This window comes from Natrix helvetica, assembly GCF_964273705.1.
Source record: "Natrix helvetica genome assembly, chromosome: 6".
NCBI lineage: Eukaryota > Metazoa > Chordata > Lepidosauria > Squamata > Natricidae > Natrix > Natrix helvetica.
The window spans coordinates 2532530-2557182 of record NC_138553.1 but is presented as its reverse complement, the minus strand read 5'-3'; the positions used below and the strand labels follow the sequence as shown (position 1 = coordinate 2557182).

The window sequence follows — 24653 nt, the reverse complement described above, 5'->3', positions numbered from 1 at the left end:
AGGAAGACGATTTTGAACGTATCCTTCGGTGTGCGTTGGTGAGGGTATCTTTCGTTTCGTAGCCGTCGTGGGAGAATAAGACAGGGGTCTTCAACCTTGGCCATTTTACGACGGGTGGACTTTCAACTCCCAGAATTTTTCAGCTGAGGAATTTTAGGAATTAAAAGTCCACTGTTGGTTGCCTGGAGAATTCTGTGGAAAGTCCACCGGTGGCTGGCTGAGGAATTCTGGGAGTTGTAGTCCACCTGTTGTAAAGTGGCCAAGGTTGGAGACATCTCCCACTGCCCCTTTCTGGCATCGTGCAGTCCTCTTAAAAACCTCCAGTGACAAAAGTACCTGCAATTTCTGGAGGCAAGTTGTTCCTCTGATTAATTGTTCTAACTCTGCCCACTGCCAGCAGTTTGATCCTGACTGACTCAAGGTTGACTCCACCCTCCATCCTTTCGAGGTGGGTCAAATGAGGATGTTGAAGATGTTGACTCTGTAAACCACTTAAGAGAGGGCTGGAGAGCTCTGTGAAGTGGCAGATAAGTCTAAGTGCTATCTAATCTATCATCTCTCTCTCTCATCTATATTCATCTTATCTATCCATCCATCTTGTCTCTCTTCATCTCTCTCTCTCTTCACCTATTATCTATCTATACCTACCTACCTATCTATCTATCTATCTATCTATCTATCTATCTATCTATCTATCTATACCTATCTATCTATCTATCTATCTATTATCTATCTATCATCTATCTATATCTATCTATCTATCTATCTATCTATCTATCTATCTATCATCTATCTATCTATCTATCTATCTATCTATCTATCTATCTATCTATCTAATCTATCTATCTTCATCCGTATCTATTTCTCACTCTCTCCATCCCTGTGTATCTATCTATCTATCTATCTATCTATCTATCTATCTATCTATCTATCCTATCTATCTATCTGGTATCTATCTACTCTATCTACTATCTATCCATCTGTGTATCTATATATTATCTCTCTCTCTATCTGGAGTTGTTGTGGCACAGTGGTTAGACTCTAGTATTGCAGACTAACTCAATGCTCATTGCCAGCAGTTTGAACCTGACCGGCTCAAGGTCGACGCAGCCCTCCATCCTTCTCCATCCAAGGAGGACCCAAGCGGTTGGGGGCAAGAGGCTGACTCCGTAAATCACTTAAGACCTGTGAAGCGGTACCTAAGTCTAAGGCAGGGGTGTCCAAACTTGGCAACTTTAAGACTTGTGGACTTCAACTCCCAGAATTCCCCAGCCAGCAGAGCTGGCTGGGGAATTCTGGGAGTTGAAGTCCACAAGTCTTAAAGTTGCCAAGTTTGGACACCCCTGGTCTAAGCGTTCTTACTTAGTGCTATTTAGGGAAAATGGGGGTGGGAGCTGCAGAAGGCTTTGGCAAACAAACCCTGGAAGAGCTTCATCTACAGATCTTCTGTCTTCCTTTGCGTTGGAAACCTTCACCTGCCACCTTCAAACTGAGCAAGTCAAATGAGCATAAAACAGGTCACAGAAACGCAGCACGCGTGAAAAAGTACGTACAATCAATAAGGATTCAAACGGAAGGACGCTCGGTCAGTACAGGGAGGCTTCGACTTACGACCAAAAATCGAACCCAAACATTTCCGCGGCTTTGAATTTCGCCTCATTTTGCAGCCGTTTCTTGCCACAGTTGCTAAGCGAATCGCTCGAGTTCTTAAAGTCACGCGGTCGTGACGTGAATCTGCCCTTCCCATTGACGTGGTTTGTCAGAAAGTCGCGAGAGAGAGAAAGCGTCATAAATCGGAGCCAATTGCCAAGCGCCCGAATTTCGATCATGTGACCACGGGGATACGGCAATGGACGTAAGTGTGAAAAACGGTCGTAAGCCCCTTTTTTCATTGCTGTTGTAACTTTGAACGGTCACTAAATGAATGGTCGTAAATCCAGGCGTAAATGTAAAGTCAGGTGTGACTCACTTAACAAACAATCCTTGCTTACGAACAGAAATTCTGATTCCATTCATGGTTATAAGCCAGGGGTGTCCAAACTTGGGAACTTTTAAGACTTGTGGACTTCAACTCCCAGAATTCCCTAGCCAGCCATGGGGAATTCTGGGAGTTAAAGTCCACAAGTCTTAAAAGTTCCCAAGTTTGGACACCCCTGTTATAAGCCAAAGACTACCAGTATTGGGGGCGGGGGGGGGGGGGGTATCCTTCCCAATCCACATTATCCTGGTTAGTGAAGCAAGCCATTTTCGGAGTTTGGCCATGGCATTCCATCATAGCCCAGACAGACAGGGTTGGTTTGCATGAGAGAGTTTGGGTTTAGTTAGGGTTATTATTTTGAACCCGTGACCACAGGGATATTGCAACTGTCGTAAGTGTGAAAAACGTCGCTTTCGTCAGTGCCGCTGGAACTCTGAACCGTCCTTAAACGAAGAGCGAGGCGCAAATGTCTCCGTCCCAAAGCCACACCCGGTTCCAAAACCGGAGGCAGCTTTCCGTCCTCAAGAAAAGGAAAACTGTGAACTAGCAACCATTAGCAGTTTCCAAGGGTATTTAAAAAAAAAAAAACAAGCCAGCATTTCTCAAGCTACGGTTTGATGCCGGTTAGTGATTAACGTTTTTGCAGGATCATTTCCAACAAGCATTCAGAACCACCATCAATCAAGACACAGGGAGCAATTGCTTTCTCCAGTGCTTTTTTTAAAAAAAGGCAACTAGTGTTTGCAGAAATATATAGTCCTCGACACGACCACAAAGGGAGCCAGAAAATTCTGTCGCTAAGCGAAACATGAGTTTTAACCCCATTTTACAGCTCTGCCTTGCCTTGGTGGTTGAGATAATCACCGCAGCTGCATTTAGTTAAGTTACCTGGTGGTTAAGCTAATCTGGCTTCCCCATTGACTTTGGCCAAAGGTCGCAAAAGGAGATTGCGTGACACCCCCCCCACACACACACACACACCCTCCAGGATACTGGAACTGTCATAAATACGAGTTGGTAAATCAGTGTCTGAATTTTGATCACATACATACCAGTGAGCAACAGTTGTAACTGTGAATTCACTTTTTTTCAGTGGTGTCGTAATTTTGAACCGTCACTAAATGAACTGTTGAGGACTACTTGCACTTCATGGTTTATCGTCAACTTACAAGTTTGCTTAGTGACCGAAGTTACAACGACACTGAAAAAGTCACTTAGGACCATGTCTCACACTTACGACCATTGCAGCATCCCCATTAAATGACGTGATTTATATTGAGGCGCTTGGCCATGGACTTGCATTTATGACGGTTGGAATGCCCCGGGGTCACGTGATCCCCTTTGGCGATCTTCTGACAAGCAAAGCCAAGGGGGGAGGGGGGACGAGATTCACTTAACGACCATGCTACTAACTTAACAGCTGCAGTGATTCACTTGACCCAGGGGTCGGCAACCTCTAGAGCCGCTTGTGGCACTTTCATCCCTCTGCTTTGGCTCCCTGTCGCCAGTCCACAATTTTGAGGAGCTTCCGGTTTTGGTCCGCGTGTGTAAAGCGGGGCGCAGCAGGAGACTCTCTGGCAAGGGGAGGGTTTTCCGGTCAGCACCCCCAGTTGAGGGGGCTTTCGGTTAGGACGGGTGGAGGAAAAAGGACATCGCGCTAGACGACTCTGGGTGGGGAAATTGGACTTCCGGTCGCCTCCGCAATTGAACGGGGGCTTCCGGTTAGGAGATTCCTGTGGCTCTTTAAGGTTGCCGACCCAACTTAGCCAACGCGGCGAGAGAAAAGTCTTAACGTAACTCGCTTAAGACTTTTCTCACTTAGCAACAGAAAATCTGGGCTCCGTTGTGGTCGTTGAGGGCTCTCCCTGTATTGGGGGTTTTTGATCTGAGATACAACAGCCAGGATGGGGCTTTTCTTGGGAACGAAGACCTGGCTATCGACAAGGACTTTCCGAGAGAATGTCCCCCCCATCCCCCCCCCATCCAGCATTTCAAAATTTTATTTTTTAAAAAACAAATGGACCGGAAACCAGGACTTCAAAGAAAGCCGGTTGGTCGGGAGGGGAAGGCAAACTCATTTGCCGATACAGCTGCAGCATGGAGTGTGGGGTCTTCTTACCCCGCCCCCCCCACCCCCGTTTACACAGGCAAAGGAGAGAAAAAAAACCAAGTGTATCTTCACATTTAAAAAAAAACAAAAAAACAGGTAGTCCTCGAGTTACGATCACTAAGGCCAAAGTTTGTCACTAAGTGGGACAGAGTTAAGTGGGTTTTGCCCCCATTTTACGACTATTCTTGCCATGGCTATTAAGTGACCGGCTGCAGTTGTTAAGTCATTCACACGGTCACTAAGTGAAGCTGGCTTCCCCGTTGACTTTGCTTGTCGGAAGGTCGCCAAAGGGGGAATCGCGTGACCCTCCCCCCACGGACGCTGCGACCGTCATAAATGCGAGTCCACTGCCGAGCGTCCGAATTTGGATCATGTCACTGGAAGAACGTTGCAAGTGTGAATAACGGTTGCAAGTCCCCTTTTTTCGGGTGTCGTTGTAACTTTGAATTGTCACTAAGCGGCACTGTTGTAAGTCGAGGTCTACCTGTATCTTATTCTATTTTTTGAGATATATTCTATATTTTATATTTTAAGTCATTTTTCTATTGTGGGAGGTCGATAGCAACGACAACTTAGCAAGGATCTTTCTGGCATATCGACAAAAGTCAATGGTTGAATATTTTGGTCGCAAAAGGACAACGAAGGACCCTTCCACACAGACACAAGAGGCAGCCTCTGTTGTCACCCACTGTAAAAGGAACACACAAACACACAAAATGACAAAGTAGTCAAAAATAGTGCAGGATTTCCCTAATTTCCTGCCAGGAAGCAGGAAAACGGCCTCACCGAATTCCAGAGGCAGCTGGATACGTCGTTTTTCCGAAGGGGAAATCGAGGCCTGAAACCAGAAGGCAGTGACTGGGTCCTTGCCTTACGACGCTACAAGCATGTGACAAAAACCCAGTACAGGTAGCCTTCACCTTACGACCACAACCGAGGCCAAAATTCCTGTTGCTAAGCGAGGCATCCGATCAATGAGTTTTATGAACTTTATTGCTACGGTTGTTAAGTGAGTCCCCCGTTAAGTGAATCGTCCCCAGGGACTTTGCTTGTCGGAGCGTCGCAAAAAAGGGGGACCCCCACGGGACACCGTAACCGTCATAAATAGGAACCAGTGGAAGAGCATCCGAATTTTGATTGGGTGACCGTGAGGGCGCTGCAAGTGTGAAAAACAGACGTTAAGTCACTTTTTCCACGGCCACCGGTCACTAAATGAACGGTCGTAAGTCGAGGACTACCTGTACAAATCATCTCAGCCACAGTAGCTTTTTTCGTTCATGATGTATTTATAGGTCTCCATAAATTAAAAAAAAAAAAAAGCACAGAGTTTAATAAATTCTCAAATCAAAATAGAAAAAAAAATTATATATATATATATATAAATATATATTTATATATATATTTATATATATACATAAACGGGAAAGGCATCCGGAGTTCTTGGCGAGTAAGGCTGGAGAAGCGGGCGTGGGTGGGTGGGGGTCTTTTGGCCTGCTCCTCCTCCGTGGCGTTCTCGGGGGGACCATAAATAAGAGAGGAAATGAGAACGGGGGGGGGGAGGGGAGGGGGGGAAGGATTGTATTTAAATTAGCGCGCCGGCCTGCGGGACGTTTTTTCATTTCAAACGTTCGATGAGTCCCTGCGTCAGTCCCAGGTGCAAAAGCTGCGATCGGCTGAGGTTGGCCAAGTGAGGGAAAAAGGCCAGCACCTTCTCCCAACAGAGTTCCAGCAGGCTGGGCACCACGAGCCACATCTTAAAGAGGGAGCCAGTCCGTCTGTTCCGGTGAATGTCCACCACGCCTCCGTGGACGTACATGCAGCCTGCCTGGGGAGCAGCAGCAGAAGAGGAGGGAGGGGAGGGAGAGGGGAACCACTTTTAGAATTGGGTCTTGAAAAGCTTCCCAGCCCCTTACCTGGCCTCTTCTGGCAGCCCCCCAAGAAGAGAATGCAGGAGGACAGAGTTGGAAGGTCTTCTAGTCCAACCCCCTGCCTAGGCAGGAAACCCTACACCGTTCCAGACAAATGGCTCTCCAACATCACCTTAAAGACTTCCAGTGTTGGGGCATTCAGAACTTCTGGAGGCAACTTCTGTTCCACTGATTAATTTAGACAGACAGACAGGTAGATAGACAGGTAGATTAGGTAGATTAGATAGATAGATAGATGATAGATAGATAGATAGATAGATAGATAGATAGATAGATAGATAGATAGATAGATAGATAGATAGATAGAGATAGATAGATAGATAGATGATAGATAGATACATAGATACATAGATACATAGAATAGAATAGAGTTGGGAGGGACCTTGGAGGTCTTCTAGTCCAACCCTCTGCCTAGGCAGGAAACCCTACACCGTTCCAGACAAATGGCTCTCCAACATCACCTTAAAGACTTCCAGTGTTGGGGCATTCAGAACTTCTGGAGGCAACTTCTGTTCCACTGATTAATTTAGACAGACAGACAGGTAGATAGACAGGTAGATTAGGTAGATTAGATAGATAGATAGATGATAGATAGATAGATAGATAGATAGATAGATAGATAGATAGATAGATAGATAGAGATAGATAGATAGATGATAGATAGATAGATAGATACATAGATACATAGAATAGAATAGAGTTGGGAGGGACCTTGGAGGTCTTCTAGTCCAACCCTCTGCCTAGGCAGGAAACCCTACACCGTTCCAGACAAATGGCTCTCCAACATCACCTTAAAGACTTCCAGTGTTGGGGCATTCAGAACTTCTGGAGGCAACTTCTGTTCCACTGATTAATTTAGACAGACAGACAGGTAGATAGACAGGTAGATTAGGTAGATTAGATGATAGATGATAGATAGATAGATATAGATAGATAGATAGATAGATAGATAGATAGATAGATAGATAGATAGATAGATAGATGATAGATAGATACATAGATACATAGATACATAGAATAGAATAGAGTTGGAAGGGACCTTGGAGGTCTTCTAGTCCAACCCTCTGCCTAGGCAGGAAACCCTATACCGTCTCAGACAAATGACAGTCCAACATCTTCTTAAAGACTTCCAGTGTTGGGGCATTCACAACTTCTGGAGGCAACTTCTGTTCCACTGATGAATTGTTCTAACTGTCAGGAAGTTTCTCCTTATTTCTAAGTTGCTTCTCTTCTTGATTAGTTTCCATCCATTGCTTCTTGTTCTACCCTCAGGTGCCTTGGAGAATAGCTTGACCCCCTTTTCTTTGTGGCAACCCCTGAGATATTGGAAGACTGCTATCATGTCTCCCCTAGTCCTTCTTTCTATTAAACTAGACATACCCAGTTCCTGCAACCGTTCTTCATATGTTTTAGTCTCCAGTCCCCTAATCATCCTTGTTGCTCTTCTCTGCACTCTTTCTAGAGTCTCCGCATCTATCTCTATCTGTATCTATCTATCTATCACTATCTATCTTTACATGTATCATCTATCCATCCTCTATCCCTCTCTCTATCATTTCTCTCTACTCATCCATCCATCCACATATCTGCCTATTCATCTATCTATCTATCTATCTATCTATCTATCTATCTATCATCTATCTATCTATCATCTATCTATCTTCATCTATCTATCTATCATCTATAATCTATCATCTATAATCTATCTATCTATCATCTATAATCTATCTATCTATCTATCTATCTATCTATCTATCTATCTATCTATCTATCTATCTATCTAATCTATCTATCTATCTATCTATCTATCTATCTATCTATCATCTATCTATCTATCATCTATCTCTCTATCTCTCTATCTCTCTATCATCTATCTATCTATCTATCTCTCTATCTATCTATCTATCATCCATCCACCCATCCATCATCAATCTACTTATTTGGCATCCTGCAGTTTGATTAACTGCCCTGGAATGGAGGCTGTGACAGTGTAAAGCATTGTTCCCAATCTGGACCTTTTTTAAGACGTGTGAACTTCAACTCCCAGAATTCCCCAGCCAGCCATGAATTCTGGGAGCTTGAAGTTGCCAGGGTTGAAAAACACCGGCCTACAAGGTGTGGAGAAAGAGGCTGTGGTCCAAGCCTGAAGTTCATGGATGGCCTGAAGGACTGAAAGTTACAACTGCCCGACTCATCAGAGTGGGGGGGGGGGGGGGTTTACAGGTCCCCTCTCTGAAGGAGGCCCATCTGGTGGGATCGGGAAGGTGGGCCTTCTCCGTAGTGGCCCCCTCCCTGTGGAGCACCATCCCTGCAGAGATAAGATCAGCTCCCAATTTAATAGTTTTCCTGTTGTGGCTTGTCGGCTAACGGCCCCTTAAGCAGCCAAATCGGAAGAGGAGGAGGAGGCGTGGCAGTCAGGGCCAGCATGGAGGCAACCTGGGAGCTCCGCGGGGGAAGAAGGAATGGAGCTGGCAGAGAGAGAGAGGCAGAGGTGGAACCTGGGCCATCCATCACCCTTCAGAGGGAGGGTCAACAGCCCCCAGGTCTGGAGGTGGCTGATGAGGAAGAGGAGGAACAGCTGGGTCCAGTGCCTGACGTGCGGATGCACAAAAGGCAGAGGAGAGGAGAGCAGTGGAAATCTATGGGCCGGTCCTTGGGACGGAAAAGCCACTGCTGCTGGAGAAGCCCCACCTGAGCTCTGGGGATCAAAGGCAGGGGGCGGAGATGAATTGATGGGGCAGACACCTATTCATCTTCTGGATGGACGGACTTGTTAGCCTGCGGTGAGAGAGAAACGTTTTGCCAGCGCTCCTAATAAAGGAACATTTGGAGGGTTTGCCGTGTTTGGGGAGCAGGGTCAGAACATTTCCAAAATGCCCTGAAAATCTGGGATGGCCAGCGGGGCTGGAGACCTCAGGTGATAGGGAGCCCATCATGGGGTCAGTTTGACTGCTGCCACCAGGTTGGGGGGGGGGGGGGAGAGAATCTCTTACCGGAGTCACAGCAGCACAGTGGAAATAAACGGGCTCGGGCATCACCGCAGGGAGCTTCACCCACTGAAACGTCTGCAGGCTGAGTTTCCAGATATCGCCTAAAATCACCTCCCCGTTGTATCCGCCGCAGACAAAGACATCTGAGAGGAGAGAGGATTTTTTTTTGTCCCCCAATCAATATATCAATCGTGGAATGAGAAATGCGTTTCTGAATGGTTTCTTTCATCGGTAATTTCCCAATGTTTCCCCAATGCTTGCGAGTTAAATGCTTCAGTCAGCATTTTCGTCCTGCCTAAGGCACGAAAGCCGGGTGGGTGACTGTGGACTAACCACCAGGAGACGGTGAGTTCTAGTTCTGCTTGAAGAATGAAAGTGGCCGTGTGACTCTAGGTCAATCACCAGGAGACGGTGAGTTCTAGTTCTACCTCAGACATGCAGGAGACTGGGAGTTCTAGTCTCACTCTAAGCATGAAAAATGGCAGGATGATTCTGGGTCAGTCACCAGGAGATGGTAAGTTCTAGTCCCGCCTCAGGCATGCAAGCTGTCTGGGTGACTTTGGGCCAATTACCAGGAGACGGAGAGTTCTAGTTCCACCTTCGGCATAAAAGCTGTCTGGGTGACTCTGGACCAATCACCAGGAGATGGTGAGTTCCAGTCCTGCCTTCGGCCCTGAAAGTCAACTGGGTGACTTTGGACTAATCACTAGGAAATGGTGAGTTCTAGTCCCACTTTAGGCATGAAAGCCAGCTGGGTGACCTTGGACCAATCACCGGGAGACTCTGAATTCTAGTCCCAACTCAGGCACCAAGTTGGCTGGGTAACTTTGGGCCAGTCCTTTCTTTCAGCCCAAAAATTAATAAATTAATAAATATGTTTGCCGCCTTGAGTTATTTATAAAAATATATAATAAAGATGGGACAAATAAATAATAATAATAAAATATGCAATGTAAACCTGTCAGAATTACTCCACCCCACCCCAAACAGGAAATTCTGTTGTTGTATGCGTTCCAAAGTTAAGCTATTGCTTACCATTTTTTATTTGTACACAGCTATGACATCTTCGGGCTGCAGGATAATCTGTGGGTCAGAGGTCAGAATGCGAGTGATTTAGTCCGTACGATGCTTCTTTGATTTAACTTTTAAGACTTGTGGACTTCAACACCCAGAATTCCCTGGCCAGCCATGCATGGCTGGCCGGGGAATTCTGGGAATTGAAGTCCATCGTTGGGCATCTCTGCTCTAAAACATCAACTATCTTTAGAAGTGGGAAAGTAGAGTGCCATGACAGAAAATGTCCTATTTCTTTAAAACATGATTTTTGAAAAGCCTTCGAGACATCTGGGAAACGTAGCTGATGCAGACAGCAAGAGAGCAAAAATTGGGATACAGAGCAATGAAATATATGCAGAAATTACTCTGAATTAATTGCTAACCTAAATAAAGTCTATTTATGCGGCGGATATTATTTTGGAAAGAGGGATCAGATTCTAAGAATCAAATTTATTAGAGAACAAAGCAACTGAAATAATTCATGTTAAATTCTGAATTAATAATTGGGGGGGGGGGGAATTTTCACCCAGAGGCTAAAATCTACATTCTTAATAAAGCGTTTTATAAAATATTCTATAGCTTTATGAAACAATTCTTTTATTTTTTTTAAATAAAGTATTTTATAACACAACAGAGAACAATAAGCCCAAAAGTTTGTTCTGCATCCAGCTATTTTGTAGAAGTCATTTTCACAAATAAGATAAATAAATTCATGAGTACAGTTTCAATTTCTGATGCAAAAATAGAAGAGAATATTTATGGCCTCAGGGGTTGAACTGTGGGGTCCTTGGTGCTCTCTGAGCTTGGTGGTTTTCTTGCAGATCTCTCATGACCCAACTAGGTAGTATCATCAGTGGTAGAAGGGAGTAAGGTTTGCAAAGAGGAGGAGGAGGAGGTGGTGGTGGTGGTGGTGGTGATGGAGGGGGAGGAGGAGGGCGACTGTGGAGTCTTTGGTGCTCTCTGAGCTTGGTTATTTACTTGCAGATCTCTCATGACCCAACTAGGTAGTATCATCAGTGGTAGAAGGGAGTAAGGTTTGCAAAGAGGAGGAGGAGGAGGTGGTGGTGGTGGTGGTGATGGAGGGGGAGGAGGAGGGCGACTGTGGAGTCCTTGGTGCTCTCTGAGCTTGGTTATTTCCTTACAGATGTTTCATGACCCACCTAGGTAACATCTTCAGTGGTAGGAGTGGTGGTGTTTGCTCTCTGTTCTCACTCCCTTCTAGCATTGATGACGTTACCTAATTGGGTCAGGAAACGTCTGCAAGGAAGCCAACCAAGCTGAGAGAGCACCCGGGGCCCCACAGAGACACACGAGTAAATGAAGGTCTTTGAAAACAACATTATAGAAAGACTCGACGGTTGTGAACGACGCCTCGGTGGCAGGATTTGCAAGTCGTTTAAAACTGACACTCATCCTCCCTTTGGGCTTCGTCCATCCCTCCCGACCAGCACAGATCGCGAGACCCCCTACCTTTCTTCTTATGAGGCTTCGTGGCGATTTCTTCCCAAGTGTTGGTTTCCAGATTGTAGGCGTGAATCTTAGGCAAGAGGAAAAAGACAACTCAGCTACCATTTTAATAGAAAAGCAAAGGAGGCCAGGAAGCCGAGGGGGATGAAGGCTCAGCTGCCTCTTCTCTGACAGATGTCAAAGGTTGCGGGATCCAATACGGGCGGAGCGGGAGAACTCGCCACAGCCAATTCGCCCTGGGACAACCTTAACAATTCTATTCGACTGCTTGAAATGTGAGCGGTGTGATGGCCTAGAGGTGGAGCTCTCGCCTCAGAATCAGGAGGCCTGTGAGTTCGATCCTGGGTAGAGGCAGATACTTCTCTCTCTGGGCGCAATGAGGATATATCTACTGGGGGGAAAACCTCTGCATTGGCGACAGGGAAGGGCATCCGGCCAGTAAAACACTGCTAGCTCCAGTTAGTTGCCCCGACTGCACCCCGATGGAAGGGATTACGGGGTTATTAAACGACAAACTTCATTATTTAAAATAAGTAAAACATTTTAATTTTTGTCCTTCGCATTTCATCCTGTCCCCCTCCTTTCTCCCCCTTTCTTTCATGATTCTATGCCTCCACTTCTTTGATATTAGTGTAACTCTTCTCCTGCAGAGAGTTGGCTGTGGCTAAGTGTCATAGACCCCAATCTGGGTGGGTCACCGGGACCAGAGGTTTTGCCTTCCGAGCTTTCGGGCTTGTGCTGGGGGCCCTCTTCAGGGAACCTCTGCCTGGTGGAATGTGGGTTGTTCCTGTGGGTTTATATAGGGCCTGTTGCACGTGGCTTTTTAAGACGTCGCTTGGGGTGTTGCGTTGGTGGCCATTTTTGGAGGTGTTGGCGGTCATTCGCTTGCGCTGCCCAGCTCCCGCAGTCAAAGAAAGGGGATCTCAGGTGCTTGGACACCTGTTTTGTCTCAACCACCAAGCTTGTATCTTTTTCCCCTAACCCTCTTTCGGATACCCTCTACTCACGGCCATTCCTTTAATGACCGTCCGAAGTTACTGGAAAAAAAATGACTTAGGAGCATTGTTCACACTTTTAGCAGCGTCCCCGTGGTCAGGCAATCAAAATCAAACCCTTGGCAGCTGACTTGTATTTATGTTGCTCGTGGGTTTTTTTTTTTTGGGGGGGGGGGTTATAGAAACACAAACAAACAAATAAATATCAATAAAAGGCCTTTGAGCAGGTCACCTTGTCCAAGGAGTAGGCCGTCCAAGAGGTACCGCCTCCCAAGATGTAAATTCTCTGCCCGTCGTGTGCGATTTCGTGCCTGTACCTGAAAGGACAGGGCTGGAGGTCATCTTTAAAATTTCATCCTATTGACTTGTTCAATGTTAAATAGATCTAATAAAGGGGAATATATCTAGCTGAGGGTTGGCAGGAGGTGTCAGCTGTCGCCTTAATGCTCGCTCGCTCGCTCGTGCTTTGCTACCATGCGGTGACTGTCTACCACGAACTCTGGGGGAGGTGTATGGGAAGAGGGGAATGATTGGGAGGGGGAAGTGAAAGTAACTTCTGCATCTCCCCGAGATGCTGCCTCAAGGTCAGCCGGCTGGGAGAGGAAAGGAGCTTCGTACCAACCTACGTTTGAAGTGTCCGTTCTAAAAGCGTCTTGCTTGGACCTGATTGGCCACTGTGAAGAGGTGTCAGCGATGGGAGGCAGTTAAGGGAGGGAAAGGTTGAGCTTGGGGATTTTGGCGTGTGATGCTTAGTTACTCCAGGACACTTGATTTCTAATAAAATTGTACCTTTCTCAACAAATGGAGCCAAGGATCATTTCTACTTGGAGGTTTAAGTGCTGGCCAGGTCAGACACGAGGGGTCCTTGGTGTGGTCATCAAATAGATCTATATTAATCAAATCAGTCGAGCCCAAAGGGAATCAACCCTGAGTGCTCTTTGGAAGGGAAGATACTGAAACTGGAGCTCAAATACTTTAGTCCTCTCATGTTGGGAAAGATGGAAAGCGGAAGGAGAACGGGGTGGCAGAGGTGGGTAAGATAGCATCATCAATGCAAATAACATGAATTTGGGGACATTCCAGGAGATAGTGGGGAATGAGGGGCCTGGTGTGCCATGGTCCATGGGATTGCAAAGAATCAGACACAACTAAGCAATAGCACTTAAGATTTATATACTGCTTCACAGTGCTTTACAATCCTCTCTAAGCAGTTTAAAGTCAGCCTCTTGTCCCCAACCCTCTGGGTCCTCATTTTACTGACCATGGAAGGATGAATCAACCTTGACCTGGTCAGGATTGAACTGCTGGCAGTCGGCAGAGTTAGCCTGCAATAATACATTCTAACCACTTGGTCTTCCTTCCTTCCTCCCTCTCTTTCTTCCCAAGCAATAGACCTTAAAACTTATATATCGCTTCACAGAACTTTTACAGCCTTTTCTAAGCTGTTTACAGAGTCAGCATTTTGACCCAAACAATCTGGGCCTTCCTTTTCAGGATGGAAGGCCGAGTCACCCTTGAGCAGGATAGACTCAAACTTCTGGCAATGGGCAGAGTCAGCCTGTACTACAGGTAGTCCTCAACTTAGAACCGTTCGTTTAGTGACCGTTCAAAGTTACAACGGCCCTGAAAAAAGTAACTTACGACCATAACTTGTGACAAGAAAAGTCCACAAGGAAGCCATATTCACTTAACAATCGTAATACTAACCGAACAACTGCAGCGACTCACTTTCGATCTGCGACAAGAACGGTTGTGAAACGGGGACGAATCCACTTAGCAAATGTTTCACTTTTAGCAACAGAAATGTGGGGGTTCCATTGTGGTCGCAAGCTGAGGACTACCTGTAGCGTGTTCTAACCATCGCAGCATCCTGGCTCTCGCTTAGTAACTGAACAACAGCATCCTTGTTTTTATGGCAATGTCAACTATATACGCTCCCTCGATAGTGAGATTGCAGACAGGAAAAGGTCATAAACAAAATGGATAAATGAATGACGTTGCTTGTGGTTTTGTTGGAAATATCTAACTTGTTTTAGCAGTGACTGGTGAGGTGTTTTTCAAAAGAAGAGTCGCCATCTTGCGTCTCCCAGGGGACATTCTAAGCATAAAGGAGCCCCCAGACCCTGGATTTGGGCCCCGCTCACCTTTCCTCCGGCATATCACAGTGCAGGCTGTTTGGCTTGAGCTGCGTCCATTCCCTGGTGTTGAGGTCCAGTTTATGCAAATCTGTGCTGTAGATATAGCCAGTCGTTCCTCCAAAGACGTATAAGGAGCCGTTAATGATGGCCATGGCCTGACAGGGAGAAAAGAAAAGGTCGTGTGAAAATAGGTTGCGCTTTATGTCGGCTACCTCAGGGGAAACCTGGTTCAAAGACAGTTCCCTGTGAGGGGGACCGTGGGAGTCCTGGTGAACGATCCCTTAAACAGGAGCCGGCCAAAAAAAGCTGGTGCGATCCTTGGTTGTATAAACAGAGGTCTAGAATCAAAATCACGGGAACTCTTAGTACCGCTTTAAAAAGCCTTAGTAAGGCCACACCTGGAATCGTGCATCCAGTTTTGGTCACCACATTACAAAAAAGATGTTGAGCCTTTGGAAAAAGTGCAGAGAACAGCAACTGTGTGTGGTCCCAGGTTCGGGTTAATGTCAGGGTTCCAAATAGCATCCAAAATTAAATCAGAGTCCGAGGCAAAGGATTCCTCAAAGTTCCAATTGATGAAGAGAGTCACATTGGCACATCTGGCAAAACCTGAATCTGAAAGCTTCCCGGTTTTCCCCACCCAGCTGAAAGTTCAAGATCCTGCCCCCCACACCCACAAGTCCAATCTTCCACTGCCATGAAGACAGATTGCTCCCATCCAGTTCCAGAGACAAGGATGACCTTGAGTTTCTAAGAAGAATGTTATTATGGCTACATATCACCCAACTCCGTATAATCCTCCCTCCCATTTCCCCACAATAGAAAGTAAACAGTTAAAAGTGTGGCAGGCCTGAAGTCCGAAAGAAAAGATGGCTTGCAGGCATGACACTAAGATGACTAAAGGCCTAAAGACAAAAACGGTTTGCAGGATTTGGGTTTGGCTCGGCTAGAGAAAAGAAGGACTACAGGGGACATGAGAGCAGCATTCCAGTATTTGAGGGGCTGCCCCAAAGAAGAGGGGGGGTGAACTTATTCTCCAAAGCCCCAGAAAGCAGGACAAGAAGCAACAGGTGAAAACTAATCAAGGCAGGGATGATTAAAATCAAAGTTAAAAATGAATGAAAAGCCAGAGGGGGGAAGGCCTTTTGGGGTGCTAACCAGTGCATGCTTCTCTGCAGACCCAAGTGTGTTGGCTTTTCTGGAATGCCAGGAGAGGTGGGGGGTCAGCCTCTCTTCTGGGGAGAATATCCCACAGCGTGAAGACTAATCAAGGAGAGAAGCAGAATGGAATTAAGGAGAAACTTCCAAACCGTGAGGACAATTAGCCAGTGGAACAAAAGTTGTGGGCGCTCCATCCCTGGAGGTTTTTACGAAGAGACGGGACAGTCACTTGTGTGAGGTCCCCAAAAGATGCCCTAATTAATTACGAGCCTCGAGACAAAGTTCAAAAAAAATATCCAGTCATTTATTAGGAGCAACATTTTGGCATTGCCTGCCAGGGAGCCAGATTTGATTTCCGTTTAATGGTGGCTGAGCTTTAGCCCTGGGTCTCCCCTCCCCACAGTCTGTGTCATAAATCACATCCACCAACGAAGTGCTGCAGCAGGTTGTAAAATTCTGTGCCTCACAAGCCTGCTGTAGAAATCTGAGATCCGACCCTGGTCGAAGGTATGCGTGGAATTCTCCCTCCCTTCTCTTTCAATGCCAACTTGATAATAGGCATGGAAATATTCACAAGTTGACAACTTGCCTCAAATTGCGTAGGGTCTCCTGCTTGAGCAGGGGGTTGGACTAGAGGACCTCCAATGTGCCCTCCAACTCTATTCTGATTGCTTGAAAACTGTTGGGCTGAACTGTGGCCGTAAGCGGAGGATTAACTCTACATTTTTTAAAAATCTAACTTGGTTAAGGTTACTATTTATGATTTTATTGTAAGCCACCCAGAGTCCCTCTGGATGGTCAGATGGGCGGCATAGAAAGGGATGCTCAGTGGATTTTGCAAGGGAGCCTGTGGCTGCCTTTTACCTGTCCGTAGATGCGGTTCGGCTTCTTCCCTCGGCAGTTGAAGAGCGCCCACCGCTTGTACCTGACGTTGCAGACGTGAACGTCGTTGCCGTTGCTCTCCCCAAAGGGGATCCCGGTGCCGCCAAAGACCAAGAGGTTATTGCCGTGCAGCACGACTGCGGAAAGACAACACGGAACGGGGGCTTTGGTGAACAGGAGAAGCAGGAAGGGGAAACGACCCAGCTGCAAATGCGCTACGTTGCAAACGGCAGGTTTCGTCCCCGGCTTACAACCGCAACTGGGCCAAACCTTTCCGTTGCTAAGTGAAACAGATGTGAAGTGAAGTTTTGCCCCGCTTTACGACCCTTCTTGCCAGAGTTTTAAAGTGAATCACTGCACTGGTTAAGTGAAGAACATGGCTATTAAGGGAATCTGGCTTCCCTGTTGACTTTGCTTGTTTCAGAAAGTCCCCCAAATGACCCCACGGATGCTGCAACCATCAGATGTATGAGTCAGTTGTCAAGCACCCTAAGGATGCTACAATGGTCATAAATGTGAAAACTGGTCATAAGTTACTTATTTCAGTGGGGCTGTAACTTTGACCGGTCACTAAACAATCTGTTGTCAGTCAAGGACTATTTGTAATCATGCATAGAGAAGTTGCAACCACAAGCCTCGCATAATGGTTTCATTCTCAAGCTTATTCTAATATAGTTTTTGCATCGTGAAACATGCTAGGTGTTATGTTTAATTTAACTTATTTAATTTAGGCCCCAGCCATCACCAAATTGTGGACTGTGGGCAGTGACCAATCAAACCAAACACAATCGGAAAACACAACATTTAGAAAGGGTAAGAAAAGGAACACAAGAATGAAACAAGCAAGAGTACCTGACTTACTTCATTCTTGAGTTTCCTTTCTTAACCTTTTAAAATAATTGTATGACCGTATTTTTCGGAGTATAAGACGCACCTTTTCTCCCCCCTAAAAGAGCGTGGAAATATTGGTGCGTCTTATACACCAAATACAGCCATTTTTGGCTTCCCGATGTCCCGTCCCCGCATCCCATTTTTGTGAAAAATGGGCAAAAAACAGGCTGTTTTTAACCAAAATGGGGGGTGCTTTTGCCCCCCCCCCCCAAGCAGGTTTTAGCAGGGCTGGGGGAAGGGAAAAACACTTGTTTTGGGGAAAAATAAGCAAAAAACGGGCCGAAACGGGGGCATTTTTGCCTTCCCCCCACCCTGCTGAAGCCTGCAGAGTGTTCCTGGGGTCCGGGGAAGACAAAAACTTTTTTTTTCTTACTTACCTCTTTGAAATCTTGGTGCGTCTTATACACTTACAGTCCGGAGAATACGGTCTGTTGTGTTTTCCCATTGAGTTTGGTTTTATTCTTAACCTTTCTAAATAATTTTGAGATCAATTTTGAGCTATTCATCCGTAATTCAACCGCTCGCACTTACGCGACATGGATGCCAACTCGCGAGGCATGTAGCCCTCAGTGCCCATCTGATGCCAGGTGCCAGTAGCAAAGTTGTATCGCCAGAGTTCCCGGAAAAGAGGGTAATCTTCGTTCTCCGGCCCTCCAGATTCATCGTAGTCAGGATTGTATCCTCCAAACACATACAGGTTGGCATTGTCAGCCACGCAGCGGTGGCCACTCCTGGCTGGCGGCACTCGGAGGCCTAAAGCAGAATAAAGACCCGTTTGTCATTCAGGGAAGAGACAAAATCACTGGGGCAAAACTGGCTGATGCAGGAAATGCTAAGTGCTAAGGCTGTGGGGCAAATACCACAATGGATAAAATCTCAGCATCCGCCAAAAAAGTACCTGCAAAGGCCAGTTTAGTGTAGTGCAGCAGTTCTCAACCTTCCCAATGCCGCGACCCTTTAATACGGTTCCTCCTGTGGTGGTGACCCCCAACCATAATATTGGTGTCTCAGTTCCTAAGACCATCGAAAATATGTGTTTTCCGATGGTCTTAGGCGGCCCCTGTGAAAGGGTCGTTCGACCCCCAAAGGGTTCCCGACCCACAGGTTGAGAACCACTGGTGCAGTGGTTAAGGTGCTGGCCTAGGAACCAGGAGACGGGGAGTTTTAGTCCCGGCTTAGGCATGAAAGCCAGCTGGGTGACTTTGGACCAATCACCAGTTCCAGTCTTGCCTTAGACATGAAACCCAGAGGGGTAACTGTGGGCCGGTCATTCTCCCTCAGCCCAAGGCACCTCAGATGGCTGTTGCTGTGGGGAAAATAGGAGGAGGAAGGAGTATTATGTGTTTACTGCCTTATTTATAAAAATAATAATAAAAGCCAGGATATTAATCAATCAATAACATATGTAACGCTGCATCAGAAAGCATCTCTGGAGAATTTTAACTGATATCTAGCTGGGATAGCAAGGATAACAAGAGGAAGGGCACGAGGCTAGGAATACAGCGTGCGACCTGCTGCTGATGAATTACTTGGAACTTCTTCCTCAAAGTAGCACAAAGTTCTCCTTGTAGCAAAAACAGAGCTGAACCTTCTAGTACTTAAGGTTTATTTAGGGCTGTGCGCAGCACTTCAACCACTCAAAAATGCACCAAAATAGAACTTCCCTCCAATTCAGCACCTTGGAGAATCAAAGCTTTCCTCCAGAACTGCTGAAATTCAGGCTCCTCTAACATTTCATTCGACTTTTGGGAATTTAACCTATACAACTCCACTATTTATAACCTTTTCGGTGCCAAATGGGAAACCCATTTCTGTTAAGGGTAACCCCATTACCTGGGTCTGAACAAGCGCAAAACACAATTTGTTTTGGAACAGAATCATAGACAGCTGGGTGACTTTGGGCTAGCTAATCCTTCTCTCTGAACCCTCCCAGGGTTGTTGTATTAGAGCAGGGGTGTCCAAACTTGGGAACTTTTACGACTTGTGGACTTCAACTCCCAGAATTTCCCAGCCAGCATATATATATATTTTAAAAAGGACCTGAACACTGCATGAGTCAAAAAGAGGGCTGTGAAAGTATCTACAGACCCCTCACATCTTGGACATAAATTGTTTCAACTTCTACCCTCAAAACGACACTATAGAGCCCTGCACACCGACAACTAAACACACGGACAGTTTTTCCCTGAATGCCATCATTCTCTCAACAACGAATTCCCACAACACTGTCAAACTATTTACTAAGACTGTATTATTATTATTCTCATCCTTCCTATTACCCATCTCTTCCCACTTATGACTATAACCATGTTGCTTGTATCTTTACAATTTATATTATTTGTTCCTAGTATGATTTGATTGCTTATTAGTAACCTATGGCTATTACGAAGTGTTATATCTTACGATTCTTTATCTTATGATTCTTTATGAATGTATTTTATTTTATGTACACTGAGCGCTTAAGCACCAAAGAAAATTCCTTGTGTCCAACCACACTTGGCCAATAAAGAACTCTATTCTATTTTCCTATTCTTTCCTATTGTATTGTATTGTATTGTATTGTATGGTAATGGTATGGTATTCTATTCTGTTCTAAATAACATAAGCATACATTATTTCTAAACTAGCTTAATACCGGTAATGTGCATTAGACGAAACACAATGTCTGAAATGACAAAAACGTAACTGAAGGTCTAGCTAAATCTCCAAACATTTCTCTTCATCTCCTCCAACCTGATAGCACACTTGTTCACACGCCACACCAGAGATGCCCATTGTGTCTCAGCACAAGCTTCCTGAGCAAACTGGAGCACATGGGAAACTTCCTGTGGCCATTTTCCAAATTCCTTGTAGCCAACACTGACCAAAACTGCTGAAAAAGAACAGCATGGCTTCCTATTACTTTCACATGGTTAGGAAATCGGGGAAGATGTAAAAAAAAAAAGCGGAATCTTCTTTAAGTTGAGATCAGCTCTCAGTGACTGTCAGGAAGCTCCACACGGTTTCTCTGCTATCAGTAGGGAAGTGAGGCCCCATTGCCTTCTTTCAGGCCTGCTTTCAAGGTCTATCTTTATCTCTACACTCTGGGATTTATTTAGAAGAGATGGTTAGTAGCTCAGGGTTGAGCTGTGGAGTCCTTGGTGGTTTGTGAGCTTGGCGGTTTTCTTGCGGATGTTTCATGACCCAACTAAGTAACATTATTAGAGTCTGGAAGTTGGGGGGAGGGGGGGAAGGGAAAGAAGGAAGGACTGTGGGGTCCTTGGTGCTCTCTGAGCTGGGTTGCTTTCTTGCAGACATTTCATGACCCAGCTAGGGAACATCATCAGTGTCAGATGGGAGTGGGGTTGAGGAGGAGGAGGAGGACTGTGGGGTCCTTGGAGCTCTCTGAGCTTGGTTGTGTTCCTGCAGACATTTCATGACCCGTGGAGATAACCTCATCAGTGTTAGAAGGGAGGGTGGGTTTTACTTTCTGTTGATGCACAAGTGGTTTGCCCCATCAGTGTTTGGTGGGAGTGGTCTTGCAGGTTCCTTGATTAGGAAATCCCTTGATTGCTTACTGTTTGCCTGTCTGCGTTGGTAGCTCCTCGATTGGGGTATAAACAGAGAGCCAACCTCACTCTCTCCTAGCACTGATGATGTTACCTAGCTGGGTCATGAAACATCTGCAAGGAAAAAACAACAACTTCACAAGGCATCAAAGACTCCATTGTCATCCTTCTCCTGTGCAAACCCAACACCCTTCTAGCCATTATGTTGTTACCTGACTGGATCATGATACGTCTGCAAGAAAACCACCAAGCACAGAGAGGCACCAGGGACCCCACAGTCCTCCTCCTCCTCCTCTCCGCACTCCCCCCTCTCTTCTAGCACAGATGAGGTTGCCTAGTTGGGTCATGAAATCTCTGCAACAAAACAGAGCTCACAGAGCATCAAGGACCCCACAGTTGTAATTGTCCTTCTTCCCCTTCTTCTCTTCCTCCTCCTCGTCTCTGCACCACACCTCCCTTCTAGTACTGAAGATGAAATGTCTGCAAGGAAACCACCAAGCTCAGAGAGCATCAAGGACCCTGTAGTCCTCCTCCTCCTCTTCAAAATTGCCTCCCTTTTAGCACTGATAATGTTACCTAGTCTGCTAATGAAATGTCTGCAAGGAAACCACCTGATAATGTTACCTAGTCTGCTAATGAAATGTCTGCAAGGAAACCACCGAGCTCAGAGAACACTACGGACCCTGTAGTCCTCCTCCTCCTCCTTCCAATCACTGATGATGCTATCTAGTTGGGTTATGAAACATCTGCAAGAAAACAACTAAGCTCAGAGAGCACCGAGCGCCCTCTTCCTCATTTTCTCCTTCTTTCCTTCCTTCCTTCCTCTGTTCCACCCTCCCTCCCCTTTATTCCTTCTCCTTTCTCTTCTTCCTCCTCTCCACAACCCCCCTCCCTTCTAGCACTGATGATGTTCTCTAGTTGGGTCATGAAACGTCTGCAAGAAAACTACCAAGCTCAGAGACCACTAAGGCCCCCACAGTCCTCCCCCTCCTCCCCTTTTTCTTCTCCTCCTTCACCTCCCCTTCTCCTCCTCCATTCAACAAGCCACTCTCCTTCCTAGCATTGATGATGTTCCCTAGTTGGGTCATGAAACGCCTGCAACCCCCCTCCAAATCTCAGAGCCCACCAAGGATCTCCCCCCCCGGGATTTCCTGGTGGTCCCCCATCCAGCCCCCAACCTTAGAAAGGACTGACCGCCCCTTCCCCTTCCTGAGAACCATCACACTTGCAGTCCCAACACTTTAAATCCCCCCCAAACCTTAAAAGCTGCCCTGTCGCCCTGCCCCTCCTCAAGGGGGCGTCCTTCCCAGATAAAGTGCCCCTGGCCAAGGAAGCTCCACTCCCCGCCCATTTTTTCCTCCTCCAAGACGCCTGAGCAGCCTTCACGGGGCCCCGCGGGAAGACGGAGGCCGAAGGAGAGCCGGATATTCTCGCTGGCCGGGAAGGACTCTACGCCGGTCACGCCCAGCCCGGCCTACCTCGCAGGGGTGTTGTGCGAGGCCTAAGAAGAAAAGAGGCCGAGGGAGCCAGGAAGGGCCTTCCCGTGGCCTGGGGCCTCCATTTGACTCACCGACGCGTCCGGGGCCGGGCGGGAGGCGGACGAAGCGGTTGAGGAGCCCCCCGGACGGGGCCTGAGCGGCCGGCCCGTCGCCGCTGCCTCCTCCGCGCTGCCCGTTGCCGTCCCAGCCTTCTCCGTCGGCGGCAGACATGCTCCCGCCGCCCCGGGCCTGGGCTCGCCCCGCGTCCCCTCAACGGCCGACCGGCGGAGCCCACCTCAGCCCGCTCAAGGCACCGCGACCAGCGGCGTTTCACCCTCCGGACCAATCGGCTTCGCCCTAACTCCGCTACAGCCAATAGGAGGCGCGCTTGTTGCGAGGCGCGAGGGAAATGGCCGGATGACCATAGAGTGTCGTCGGTCTCCTCGACAGCCCGGCGGCACCACGTGACCGGCAGAGGCGACGCCGACGGCCGATCCGAGCTTTCGCTTCTCGCGGCCTTGCGTCGAGGCAGAAGCAATCGAAGCCAGAGAACACTCCCGCGCGATCCTTTCGCAAGTGCTGCTGGGGGCTGTAGTTCCATTGCAGGCAATTTTCAATAGACTCGATGGCCAATCGACCGCACCTCTGAAATAATCTGCCAATGGGTTGCATTTCAGATTTTTTATGAAAAGTTTTTTTTATTTTTCTTACTCATATATATATACATACATACAGTTCACAAATATACATTTCTCATAGATAATATTAGTGTTATACATTATCCTTTAACATTTATAAATCCCTTCTTCCCCTAAAGATATAATAATATATTCGGGATTGCTTTCCTGCCATCTCATTTCAGATTTTGGAAGCCTTGCCCCGTCTTGTCTTCCGCAGCCAGTTGCTGGGGCTGATGGGAATCGCAATTACCACCATGGAAAGGCAGCAGGTTGACATGATAGCAGTCTTCCAGTACTTGGGGGTTGTCACAAAGAGGAAGGAGTCAAAGTACTCGAAGTCAGGACAAGAAGCAATGGATGGGAACTAATCAAAGAGAGAAGCAACCTGGAATTAAGGAGAAACTTCCTCTAACAGTGAGGACAGTTAGCCAGTGGAACTCCTTGCCACCAGAAGTTGTGGGTCATTGGAGGCTTTTAAGAAAGGACTAGACAGTCACTTACCTGAAATGGAAGGTTCCCCTGCTTGAGCAGGGGGCTGGACTAGAAGACCTCCACGGTCCCTTCCAGGCAGCTCATTCATTCTAATCAGGTTGGGAAGGCAGACTTGAAATAGATAAAAAGAGAAAGATTTTTAAAAATTATTTATAAACATGTAAAATACACACACACACACAACTTAAACGTACACCATATTTACACATACAATAGGAACAGGAGCTTCCTGTTCTTTCTAATAGCAATTGCCAATCAATGTCGCTCACCTTATATTATTTCCCCTTCTATTATATTTCATTTGTATTTCACCATTCTTAACCCTCTTATTTTACTCATCTGTGTGCTATATTGGCTGATTAGTGAATTTAAACCACTTGGATACATATGTATGTGTTAATTCTCCTTAACTACCATTTTTGGGCTTTGTTGTCTTCCTTCATTGATCCTTATTTCTTTCCTCTATCCACCTATACCATTTATCCCATATGTGGTAGTATTCCGTTTCTTCTTTTCCCTGGATTTCTTTTGTTAATTTGTCCATTTCAGCACAGTCCATAACCTTATTATTTCATCTTCGCTTGGAATTAATTTGTTTTTCCATTTCTGGGCAAATGGAAATTTGGAGACCAATTAGGGACATTCGTGGAGGACTAACTGCATTATACACATGTTCTCGTGTGTATTAAGTTTGTGTTTGAAGGTTTGTTGATGAAATAAATTAAAATAGTTGCAAAAAAACCAAAACAAAAACGGAATGGCTTGTGGCTTGTTCTAAACCAGGGACTTTCCCCAACTGGGTGCCTTCTATGTATATCAGGGGTGTCCAAACTTGGGAACTTCAAGACTTGTGGACTTC

The 24653-nt window shown here is 46.4% G+C and overlaps 1 protein-coding gene across 2 annotated transcripts; it reads right to left on the bottom strand.

Moving 5' to 3' along the window:
* Positions 1–4172: 4172 nt before the first annotated feature.
* KLHDC10 (kelch domain containing 10) lies at positions 4173–23238 on the bottom strand. Of its 2 annotated transcripts, XM_081958474.1 has the most exons (9): positions 22715–23028; positions 18128–18349; positions 16688–16842; positions 14669–14817; positions 12757–12841; positions 11533–11599; positions 10042–10089; positions 9010–9149; positions 4173–5913 (listed from the first exon to the last, which is right to left on the bottom strand). In XM_081958474.1, the coding sequence occupies exons 1-9, from the start codon at positions 22851–22853 to the stop codon at positions 5704–5706; spliced, it is 1215 nt and encodes a 404-aa protein (XP_081814600.1). In that variant the 5' UTR covers positions 22854–23028; the 3' UTR covers positions 4173–5703. The 2 variants fall into 2 exon arrangements, with proteins under 2 accessions (XP_081814600.1, XP_081814601.1); XM_081958475.1 differs by lacking the exon at positions 4173–5913 and having other exon boundaries at positions 9012–9149; positions 22918–23238.
* Between the last annotated feature and the right edge of the window lie 1415 nt (positions 23239–24653).